The 12,509-nt window shown below is 45.2% G+C and overlaps 1 protein-coding gene across 1 annotated transcript in view; it reads left to right on the top strand.

Moving 5' to 3' along the window:
* LOC118596488 (chondroitin sulfate proteoglycan 4-like) overlaps positions 1-12,509 on the top strand; it is a 68,689-nt gene that overhangs the window by 14,295 nt on the left and 41,885 nt on the right. The window contains exons 2-4 of the mRNA XM_036207418.1: positions 3,187-3,350; positions 4,052-7,612; positions 9,160-9,618. Of these exons, the coding sequence (XP_036063311.1) occupies positions 3,187-3,350; positions 4,052-7,612; positions 9,160-9,618 (4,184 nt within the window). The remainder of the gene's footprint in view (positions 1-3,186; positions 3,351-4,051; positions 7,613-9,159; positions 9,619-12,509) is intronic.

Genomic DNA, 12,509 nt, shown 5'->3' on the forward strand with positions numbered 1-12,509 from the left:
TTTAATCTATACTTTGCCACATGGCTCATGGCTTACCAGTACCTTACATTTTTCTTGTCATTGGCGGCGGCTGGCAGTATCTCTCTTCCCCAGCCTTCACTTCCCAGAATTCTCTTCTCTGCTTCTCCCACCTATACTTCCTGCCTGGCTACTGGCCAATCAGTGTTTTATTTTAACCAATCAGAGCTACACATTTCACATACAGAACATCCCACAGCATATATGGAGTGCTTGTGATATCTAGAGAACTCTGCAGAGACCATATTACACCTTTGTATAAACTCAATGTTTTGGTAATAAAAAAACAAAAACACAAACAAATAAAAACAGGAAAACACCTAGACCATTGCTTTTGGCCCTAACTCTAACCAACCATTGTCTTTACCTAAAATCCTAAGCAAGATCCGATACTTAACTATAGAACGAAGGCTATAAACCAGCGTGATTCAATTAAATAAATAAGGATGGGTCTGTGTAGCCTATCAAAAGGGGAACCAACCTAATTTATTATATCCCCTGTGTGCTAGGAACTGGGCCAGGTACCACAGAGACAAAGATATAAAAGATAGTCTCCACCTTAGGAAACTCATGGAACAGTGCAGGGGATAAATGCAAAAATTGCAATTTCAGTGGGTCGCTGTTAAAGATTAGTTAAGAGAAGCTCAGAGTGCCTTAGGACCAAAGAGGAGAGTATTGGTGAAATTATTAAGGCCACTCCATGTAGTTAAAAGGGAGGTTTATTTTGTGGGGTAACTTACAAATGAAGGGATAGGTAGGTTGCAGGGTCTGGCAAAGGTGTGGCACAGTCCAGCGGTGTTCTCTGGAGAACTCTGCTCGGTCTACCTCCAGCATCCAGGGGCCCGGAACCAAGAGAAGCTTCTCCTCTCGACCCTGGGTCTTCAATGTCCTCCCTCAGCCCTGCCTTGTGGGCGTGACCATTACCGAAGCCTCAATGGGGGTTGGAACTTCCAGGCCAAGGCTGGGATGGCTACCCACTACAGGAGAGGAGGGGAGGGATCCTGGGTTAGGTTAGCCCCAAAGCAGTCTCTGGTTAGAGATAAACATACATGAACTTGATTACAGAGTGTTTTGGGATAGACTTCTGGGTAAAGGAAAGGAAAGAGAAGGAGGCTGATTGGGAGGAAAGGGTTTAGACTGTGATGTTATCTCAGTGACAGTCTCAACTAGACCCAAAGGTTCTGAAGCTACTGGGTGTGGTGATATATAGTGTGTAACCCCAAATATTGTAATACCCTAATAAACTTGCTTGAGGATCAGAGAACAGAACGGCCACTAGATTAAACACAGAGGCCAGGCAGTGGTGGCACACACCTTTAATTCTATCATTTGGGAGGCAGAGATCCATCTGGATCTTTGTGAGTTCAAAGCCACCCTGGGAACAGCACTAGTCGAGGTGGCAACATGCCTCTAATCCCAGCACTTGAGATCTCATGCCTTTGCTTGGGAAGAACACACACCTTCAATCCCAGGAAGAGATGGCAGAAAGCATAAAGGTATATAAGTCGTGAGGACCAGGAACTAGAGGCTTTTGAGCAGCAGTTCAGCTGAGATCCCTTCTGGGTGAGGACACAGAAGTTTTCAGTCTGAGGATTTGTGGAAACAGGATCAGCTGAGGCGTTGGCAAGGTGAGGTTGGCTGTGGCTTATTCTGTCTCTCTGATCTCTCAGCTATCATCCCAATACTGGCTCCAGGTTTTTTATTAATAAGATTTTTGTTTAAGATTCGTGTTACAGCTGGGGACTGGTTTCCAATAACATTCATTTCAACCAGAGTCCGAAGTCCTTTATCAAAGTGTCTGTCTCAGAGTCTACCATGGGCTATCCCACACATCACTTGGATTAACTCTGTCATGTAAATCGAGGGAGCCATATTGGAGTGGTCATTTTTCTTTGCCTACTGACTCGCTGTAGATGCTTACTCCAACTAACACCCCTTCTTGCTTCAGTGGCCACCTGATGTCACAACTTACACCAGCATGCCCTGTGACCACCGTCATTTATTTATTGCCAAGGGGTGTGCAAGGTAATCACACGGACACCCTCTTTGCATCTGCATTATCTATCCTTTGCATCTATCCCATATCCAGCCATCCGGGGAGGTTGAGTTGTGACTTGCCCTTTGCTTATGGATCTAGCTGTTGGCAGACGCAACTGGGTCTGTCTTCAGAGGTCCCGTGGTATCTTGTGGAGAGAGGGTTCTGCAATCCCCAAGGTGCTGGCCTTGATAAGAGAATAACCCACATCTGCAGAGGGCTCTAGAGGGTCTGGGAGTCAAGGTGCTTGATGGAGTCAATGGAGGGTTCCAGTTTCACACAGCAGTGTTCCGCTTTTATCTGTCCAGAGCCTCTGCCGTGTCAGAGCGAGCTTGTTGAGACTTTCTGAGCTTGGCTACTCTGGTGATTGGTTCATGGTGTGAGTCTCAACTTCCTCTGTCCTCCTGCTGTGGGAAATGAGGACAAAGGTTGTGATTAACACTAACCTTTCTCAGCTTGTCCTTCTGTAAAACTTCAAGCTTGTCAGTCAGTACCCAGTTCCATTGTCTTCGTAGTTATATTGACCCTCTGCTTTTCCTGGCTTAGAGTCTTACAGCGGGACTAGTAAGTGCTATGTCACAGCTGTACCATCCCAGTTCATAACCAACAGAACTTTAACATCATTGCCAGGGGTTCCTGGGTCCCACCCGTGAGCAGTGACACTCATCCCAATTGTCATTTCAGTTGAGGGTGGTTCAACGCCCAGTCCCTTCCAGAGTCGACCTTTTCAGGCTACTTCTAGTGCCAGGTAGGTTCCATGGGAAGGTAAATTGGGGATGGAACTTAATGTGCAGGAGTGTTGTTGGTGGGAGCTTGGAGCCCAGCCCTGCCGAAGGCAAGGGAGCGGACTTGTGGAAATACAGAATTTGAGTTGCTCTTCAGCACTAGTGAAAACGGTGGCTGCTCCCTTGAAGTGTTCTAATGAAGGGGGACCCCTCAGAGCTGTCCTGAGTTAGGGAAGAGAAGGCTGTGTTTTGGTACATTTGTGCTGGGTCTGTGAGCTACCCTAGAAAGCAGGCGTGGTCTTTGGTGAGGCTCCTTTCTTGAGCAGGGTCAGGCTATGAAGAGGAAGAGAATGTGAAGCATCACCATTGTATAGCAAGTTTACTGACCTGTGTTTTTCTTCCCCAAAGCATCCTTTTATGGCGAAAGCTACGTGAGGCTCAGCATCACAGAAGTTTCCTCCGGGCTGTCTCTTCAATTGAGATTTCGAACCAGCAAGCCACAAGGCTTGCTTTTTCTAGCAGCTGGGAAAATTGACTATTGCCTAATAGAACTTCTGTCAGGAATATTACAGGTATTGTTACTATTTTAAATCTTTAAATTATATAAGCATTCAGTTACTAGAGAACACAAAGCAACAGAAAAAGAGAACAAACCATTTCTCACTAGAATAAAGTGATATACCATTTATTTAGGGTGGATTGTCTCCAGTTTTCCCAGCATGTCTTAAATATTCTGACTTTGTTATTTTTCACTTCAATATGTAATCCATAACTGTAGAAGATTTTTATGGCCAAATTCATTCTCACTCTCTTTCCTTCCTCCCCTCCCTCCCCCCTCCCCTCCCTCTCTGTCTCTGTCCTTTCTCTTGCAATAACAAAATGCCCGAGGCTGGGAAATTTATAAAGGACACAGACAATAGGTTCATTTCTGGGTGTCTGTGAGAGGATGATGGTAGAGCCTGCTTGGCTTCTGGTGAAGGCATCATGGTGGAGGGGAAGAAGCAAGAGGAAAGCCTGCTTTCTACCACCCCACGCCCTCTTACATCACCCATCCATTTCCTTAAGAGAGCTCACTCTCCCCGAAAGCATTGCATTGACTCCTATTAACAACCTCTTTGAGGCCTCAGCACCTCCCAGCACCCCCGGGTTCAGGATTCAGGCCTCACCATGAGTTTTAGTAGGGTCAGTCCATAGCAACTCCATTCCCCCAGCAAAACACTATGAGGTGAACATATTGATGAGGTTCACTAATCGTGGCTCTTGTCTCTTTTAGGTGAAAATAAATTTGGGTGCAGGTGAACAGATCCTCCTTTCTGAACCAAGACTTCGTGTGGACAATTTGGTTTGGCATTCAGTGGCACTGTACTATGACAAGGAGAATGTTTTCTTGGTAATTGACAAGCATTATGAGACAGCTGGCCAGCTTCATCGGGGGATGCACAACTTCACATTTCACCATGGAATCTATGTAGGAGGTCGTGGGGCACTCAGCGTCCCTTACCTGGACAGAAAGAGCCCCAACTTCCGAGGATGCATAGAGGGTGTGGTGTTTAACCAGAGGGAGATCCTCACATCGCTTCGGTCTTACCCTGGTTTTAAGAAGGTTTATGAGGTGTCCCTGGGATGTAACGAGGAGTTTTTTGCTGGGAAGAATGAAGCTATTAGCTTTTTCAGCTCTAGGTCCTATGTCGCCTTTCCAGAATGGAGAGTACAGGAGGAGGGGATACTGAGATTCGCTGTGCAAACTGGAACCCAACAAGCCATGCTCTTATTTCAGTCAGGTAGAGGAAGAGATTTTGTTGCCTTGGAAATACATGAAGGTCTATTGAAGGCTCATGTTGGAAGGGGACAAACAAAAACTCAGCTTTCATCCCTCACCTTGATTAGTGACAACAAGTGGCATGTTGTTCACCTCCGAGTCACGAGGAGGCATCTGGACCTCATGGTAGATGAACACGGGGTAAGAGCCACGCTGCCTCCACAAAGCCAAGCGTTTGTATCTGAAGGCCCCTTGTTCGTGGGAGGCCTGGATCACCGGATGTGGGAAACAGGGCGGGGGTTAGGCCTTGTGTCTGTGCCTGGGAAATCTGCTCGAGGCACCTCTCTGAAAGGGTGCCTGAGAGCCTTGGAAGCAAACTCGGAAAAGAGGGCATTAAGGGATGCACTTGTTTCCAAAGACATTTCTTCTGGGTGCACAAGTGAGAGCATCCATGGAACAAATCCTCCTGTGACTATAGAAGGCCAGTTTCAGCTGGAGCCATCCCCCTCCACGGCGGTTCCCAGTACCGGTTCCCCTCTGGAAAATCAAAGGGGCAGTTTTCTGGTTTTGAATAAGTTGGAAGTCCAAGAAGGTGGACGGGCCTTACTGGGACAAAAGCATATCAACGTGAATGTGGACTTTATGGATCTGGGTATCAATGATTCTCAGATACTATTTCAAATACAGGAAATGCCAGCTCACGGTTTCCTTCAAACAGATGTTTGGTCTGCACAAGAAAAGGAGAGGACTTTTACTCTGTTAGACTTGAGGCATGGGAAAGTGTGGTATGTCCACGATGGTTCGGAAGAGCCTACAGATTCTTTTACATTCTGGGTTTTTTCTAGTAGCAAGAGGGAGATGCCATCCCAGCTGCAGGATCCCATTCCACATGTTTTTAACATTATTGTCATTCCAGTGAATGACCCCCCATACCTTAAGCTCCCAGAAGGACACTTGCTTCTCTTCGAGAACTCAAAGAAACAACTGACCCCCAGTGTAGTGCAGGTGTCAGACCCCGACACAGAGTCTCAGCATCTCAGACTCTCGGTTCTCAGCAACTTCAATGCAGATGCTGGGTTTTTAGAAAGTGCCCGTGACCCTGGGAGAGCTATCAATGGTTTTACACATGTGGATTTACAAGAAGGCAACATTTTCTACGTGCACAGGGGTCACCGGAACTCTCGGATTGTTCTGAGAGCGACCGACGGCGAGCTGGTGAGCAATACCGTGGTGTTGCGTGTTATGGCTGTTCCTTGGGACTTTGAAGTGACAGATGGGACTGGCGTGGTGGTGCCACAGGGTGGTACGGTTCTGATCACGAAGAGCGACTTGTCAGTGAAGGTAAATGGGGAACCACATGAGTTGGACACTCACTATGATATCACCCGTCCACCTCAGTTTGGCCAGATTCAGCATCGGGGATCCAACGGGGAATGGAAACAGGTTAGTAGCTTTTTTCAATGCTCTGTTGACCAGGGTCAGATTCGATACTATAGTTCATTCCAAGAACTGCAGCAAGAAAATGTTACAGATCACTTTAAATTTAAAGTTAGCATCGAAGGCAGGGTAAGCAAAGAGCTCCTGTTTCCGGTGGCTGTTCAGTGGCTGAGATTGACACTTCTGAAGAATATTCCTCTAGAGATTAGCAGTGCAAACAAGAAAATCTTGGATTCTGATCATCTGCAGGCTGCAACGGAGGGTGTGGAGGTATCTGAGAGGGAACTCTATTTCAAGTTACTGATCCCACCTAAGAAAGGAAACTTGCTACTTGGCAATGAAGTTCTCAAAACAAGCTCAGTTTTCAGTCAAAAAAATATTACAGACTCTGAGGTAAGCTATGCATCTCAGGGGAGGCCCAGGGAACACTCACAGGATACTTTTCGTTTTTCAATTGTTGTAAAACACATTGAATCAAAAGACTATACTTTCAGGATAAACCTTAAGGCAGATAAGACCCATATTATTTTAACTAACACTGGATTATTTGTAAAAGAAGGGGAATGGACATTCATTTCGAAATCAGAATTATTTGTTCAAACTTCGGACAACCATGTCTTCCGATACAAAGTCACCAAGAGTCCTCAGCATGGGGAACTGAAACTGGTCAGTTCTTCCACTTCTCTAGGAAATAACAATGGCATCACTGAATTCACAGATGGGGACATAGAGGGCGGAAGGCTGATGTATGTTCATGATGACTCTGAGACCCAGCATGATGAATTCATCGTTTTGGCCTCTGCCACAGAGCTGGGCCAACAGGGAGGTGTCAGAAGTCTTGACTCCGCGCACATGCCTACAGAAATCAAAGTCAGCATTTCTGTTGAGTTGAAGAATGATGAGAAACCAGTGCGAGTGGTAGATAAGGTCTTTCATGTTGTGCGGGATAGCCAGCGCTTACTGACGCTGGCAGACCTCTGCTACCATGACCCTGACTTAGATTTCGATGATGGGCAGTTGCTCTACACTCGGCGTGGCATACCAAATGGAGATTTGGTGAAAGCCAGTGACCCGACTCAGAAGCTCTACCAGTTCAGACAAGAGGACCTCCAGGAAGGGCGTGTGCTCTTCAGGCACCACGGTCCAGACTCTGCCCGATTCCTACTGTTTGTGACAGATGGTGTCCATTACACGTCATCCCTTTTGGAGGTCAGTGTGTCAGAGGCCTACGTCCACATAGTCAACAACACAGGGCTGCTTGTGCACAGAGGGAGGGACAGCCGCCTCACCACAGCCAACCTGAGCGTCACCACAAACCAAGATGTCAGAACAGACCATGAGTTTGAATTCCATATCTTGCAGCCCCCCAAACATGGCAGAATTCTGGTCAACAATTCTGTGTTCCATTCATTTTCCCAGCATGACCTGAAGCAGGGACACGTGATTTATAGGCACAATGGCGATGGGAACTTTGATGTGTTTAACTTGACAGTGAAAGTTAAAGACGCCTCCTTAGATGTGAGCATTTGTGTTCAAGTGTCCTTGGAGAGTCACCAACGTGACGCTCAGATTCTGCCCACCAGGACCCTTATAGTGGAAGAAGGAAAACCAGTAAAACTGAGCAGTGGAAGTCTCCAGGTAGGTGTCATCCAAAGCACTGGGCATTCTTATTGGCTTAGATTAGTAGTGGCTAAAAATCTATGTGTTTGCATCTGAGAATACCTTCTCTGTCTCTCTCTATCTCTGTCTCTGTCTCTGTCTCTGTCTCTCTTTCTCTCTCTGTGTGTGTGTGTGTGTGTGTGTGTTTCACGGCACTGAGAGTAGCTCTAAGGTATGTGAGTGCACACCCTGATATACATATTTATATGCCACTGAGATGAAAAGTTAGGAGGTTTGGAATTTGATTCTACCAATTCTCCCACACTTGGAAATAAAATCTGCACAATGTTAAGGCTGTGCTTACATACACATTCACATGTGTGCCCATGCTTAGTGTAGTATGAAGTAGGACTAAGGGAGGGAAGTATACATTGTGGTAAATTAAATGCTTTTTATTTTAATTTGTCGGTAACCGCAGTTCTAGCAACATTACATTTGATATGGGTTAATTTATGATAGAAGGAAGTAGTAATTTAACAGACATACAAAGGTTTCCCCAAACAGTTTAGGGCACCCTTGCACTGTCTCTTTATTTCTGGATGTGGCCTTGTTTAGTTTTCTGGAAATGATGGGTAAGACTGATCTAGCCCAGTGGAGCAGGACCAGCAACTTTCCCTCAGACCCCTACCTTGAAATTTCTAGTAGGCAGTCCTAGGGGTCCGCTTGACTGGGCTGTTGTTTTGAGGGGAGTCTCCTATAGAGTGTAGGATGGGCAATCTGTATTTTTAACAGTTGGCCAGACACGCAGGCAGTTCCGACCCTGTCTTCAGGGCTGCAGGCAGCTTTCCAAGTGTAACCAGCAATATCAGAGGTGAGTCTGAGCTAGAACCAGTTCGGTAAACACTGAGTCTTGCCGAAGGGAAGAGAAGGCACAGGCTTTTCACATTTTTTTTTTTTTCAAGCTTAGGGAGTTAATACGTTTCACCACGAGGGGGCATGTTCCCTCTTGTGAGTGTAAATCAGTTGCAGATACAGTCTCGAAATGGACTTTGCTGAGTCAGTGAAATGAAAATGCACAGGAAATGCTGAGCTAGTGGAAGCAGAACACTGAACAGGGAAAAACCCGCTTTCCTCTACAGTTGTGAAATTTTAGTGACTGATCTTCCTCAAATCATCTTTGATCCCTTCTCTTTATAGTGCCCCCACCACGGTGCTGGGGATGGGAGGTAAGCCTCCGGCCCTTCCCTTATAACATGGAATTCTTTTACCTTAATTTTTAGAATATTCAGAGTTTTTACTGCTGTGTGGGAATACTTCATAGTTACTCAAGTGCTGTTGACTTTGTGTGTGTGTGTGTGTGAGAGAGAGAGAGAGAGACAGACAGACAGACAGATAGACAGACTAGACTGATATTCCAAATATTGGCATGGGCCCCACGTCAGACCGGGCTTTGAGCTGTGTAACAACCCTGCTTGTAACTTAGGCTACTTGTCAGTATTCAGTGAAATCATTTGGTTCATCAACAGCTTTGACTCTTACAGTTTCTTCATGTGCTTTTCTTCTGGTGTTGTGTTTGTGAACTCAAGGCTGGGAATGAGGACGATATACCTTCAGAGACAGTGTTCATAGTCCGAACTCCACCAATGCATGGATACCTCGAAAAATCTCCAGCAGAAGACGGCAGCGCGGGTACAGTTAGGAGCTTCACCCAGCAGGATATTGATGATGGCAATGTCCTTTATGTACAGACAGCTCCCGGGCAACAAAAGGATCAGTTCACCCTTGATGTGACAGAGGACTCCCACTTTGTAAGGAGAATGGAAGTGCATTTGGATATCATCCCTAAGTGGATACCTCTGGAGGTGCAGAATTTCACAGTTCAAGAAGGGGGTTCCAAAGCACTTCTACACGACCACCTCAGAATTCCAAGCGAGTATTTTGAGAGTCTTGACTGTGAATTTGTTCTCCTGGAACCACCAAAGCACGGTTATATTGAAAGTTCCAATTTTCCAAGAGTAAAGCTAATGAAATTTTCCAGGAAACAGGTAATAAATCTCAGTTAATATATTTGAGTGTGTTGTGCCAGAGGTGGGTTGGAATTGGCTCTTTGTCATTTAGACTCATCCTGAGATGAGCCTCTGTAGTTTAAAAACATTTCAACATTTCTTTTTGCTGACGTGAATTTGGAAACTTCTCTTACATCCTGGCTCTGCCAAAACTGCAATGTAAGAGGCATTATTCCCCTCATAAACTCTCTAAATATGTGACAGAAAGATCATCAGATGCCCTTGAAGTTTTTCTTTTTCTTGTTTGCTTTCTCCTAGTCTCCTGACTTTTGACTGTACACCGTGAATTGACTGTGCCATCCTTACTAATGTCTACCTCTGCAAGAGCACTCTGTCCCTCTCCTTGATACCAGCCACACTCAGCTATTTCATCATTGGTGAACATTTTTTCATTCACACACCCCTTCATCCAGGCACCAGGTGTTTGACAAAGACCGTGCTATATGCTAAACATGAGGCCACAGGTGTCCACAGTGACTCAGTCCTGGCAATCAGCTCATCGGGCATCCAGATGTAAAAGCAGATAAAATAACCAAACTCAACTCAAGGTTGCTATCTTGTTTCTTTGCTTTGGTATTATTGTTAGACTTTGCTTTCTTACAGGAATAAATTAATGATTTCTACCATTTTTTTTTTTCATTTTGAAAATTAGCCTGCAGATGCCCCTTATAAAGCCCTAGCAACACAGACTCTTTCGATTGGAAACCACAAACAACCTCCCACCATATTTGCCTGCCTTCGACTCTCCAGCTAAAAACATATGTATGATGCTTCATTTTGCCTTTAAGAATTCCAAGTTGGCAACTGGAGAGTTGGCTCAACAGTTAAAAGCATTAATTGCTCTTGCAGAGGGCCCAGGTTCAGTTCTCAGCACTCACATGGTGGCCCACTACCATCTAAATCTAGTTGTAAGGGATCTGACATGGCTACCAGGCATGCAAGTGGTGCCCAGACATATATACAGGCAAAACACCCAAACATAAAAGTAAATAAAAATTTGAAAATATAAGTTACGGGATTCTTAATGGATTCAAATCCACTTCCTAAAGGCTTGCTCTGTTTTAGTTATGATATGTTACAATGGTAACCAAAACATACTCCTTGCCTCAGGAAATACAATGGAGGAGCCAGATGCTTCATCTTTAATTGGGATGCTCTCTTCTTACCTCTCATGTTGTATTTTCACAGTAGTGTTGTAGGAGTACAGAACTGGCATGTACAATTCTAACTGGAGAGCAGAGAGAAGATCGTAAGTAACTCTTTGCAAAGGGACAGTGTTCAATCCAGACTTGGAGGAGTTAGATAAAGAACACAGAAGCAGCCGATTAGGAACCAGAGAAGGGCCGTGCAGGGTAAAGGAGCATCATAGCCCAGAGTGTGGAGGCCTGAGAGACGAGAGGCCATCTGGGTAGCTGAGGAGTACTCCACAGGCCGAGGAGGGGCAGAGGTTTCTTGGGGCTACATGTGGAGGGTCCCTTCCTCTGTCCATAGGAGGTGTGGTCTACATCAACTGTCAAGGAGGCTAGACTTACCCAGGTGTCGTTAGGGAGCCATGAAGAAACAGGATGCAGAGGGTAGGAAAGCAGTTTCTCCCTCTGACCCAGGGAAGATGACTATCCATTCACATCTCTCTCTCTTGTGGCTTCCATCTCAAAGTCCAGAAAACCCACCCAGAGCAACCATCTGCTCTGGGGTAAATTGAATCAAATATCCTTCATCTCATATTCTCTGGGTCCTGTCTCAGTCAAGTCAGTGACTGCCATGTTCATAAGAGGATTATTTGTTGAAATCTGTGTATAGAGATGGACTTGTTCCCTGGGTCATCTGTGTTATCACTCAGCCTGTTCACAGACATATGACGAAGTCATGTGTCCCTGTTTGGCAGTTGATTCCTTACACTGTCTCTCTATATGTAACTTCTGTATTCTCTAGGTTTTGAGAATATCACTTAAAGTAACACTAATTCTATGTGTCTTGATGGAGAGACCCTGGCTTCATTTGTTCAGTAAGAACTTTGTAAATGTCTTGTGTCAGGGCTTGTAGAGTTAGGTGTAGTCTGATGAGTCTTTCCCACCCACCTGTTCCCAAATAACCAGTCAGACGCTTAATATTAATTATAAACTGTTTGGCCTGTGGCTCAGGCTTCTTGCTAGCTAGCTCTTTCATCTTAAATTAACCCATTTCTATTAATCTATATTTTGTCATGTGGCCATGGCGTTACCAGTCTGCTGGCATCTTGTTCCTTGGGCAGCTGGATGCATCTCCCTGACTCTGCCTTTCATCTCCCTGTATCTTTGTTTAGATTTCCTACCTGGCTATAACTTGTCTTGCCATAGGCCAGAGCAGCTTCATTATTAACCAATGGTAGCAACACATATTCACAGCATCAGAAAAACCATCCCACAGCAGTTAGGGATAAGGACAAAGTGGTGAATTAATCAGGCAGTAACCCCTGTCCTTGTGGAGTTCCCTTGGTGAGGGAACAAGGGAGGCAGAGAGGCAAAGAACATGTGAAATACATAGCAGGTTTAATGAAGATTATTAGTACTGTAAGAAAAATATAAACCAGAAAAGGGAGCTAGGAAGGGCTGGGACCTTAATCTGATCAGCAGATATTTTTACTGGCTTTCAAAAGGTAGGAATAGACAGCTTTCAGCCAAATATTATTAAATGGCATCAATTGAGGGACAAATTCCTCATTAAAGGGTGTGTCATTTGGGAGAAGTGATGTATTTCTCCAGGAAAAGTGTCCTGGAAGTGAGCACGATCAATGTCCCTAACGTGCTTTCACTTCTGAATTCTCTCAGCTTCTGATCAGTCCTTCTCATTGTTTGTTCTGGAGTAGCTTAACACCGTGTTGTCTAGGAACC

This window comes from Onychomys torridus, chromosome 15 (assembly GCF_903995425.1).
Source record: "Onychomys torridus chromosome 15, mOncTor1.1, whole genome shotgun sequence".
Classification (NCBI taxonomy): domain Eukaryota; kingdom Metazoa; phylum Chordata; class Mammalia; order Rodentia; family Cricetidae; genus Onychomys; species Onychomys torridus.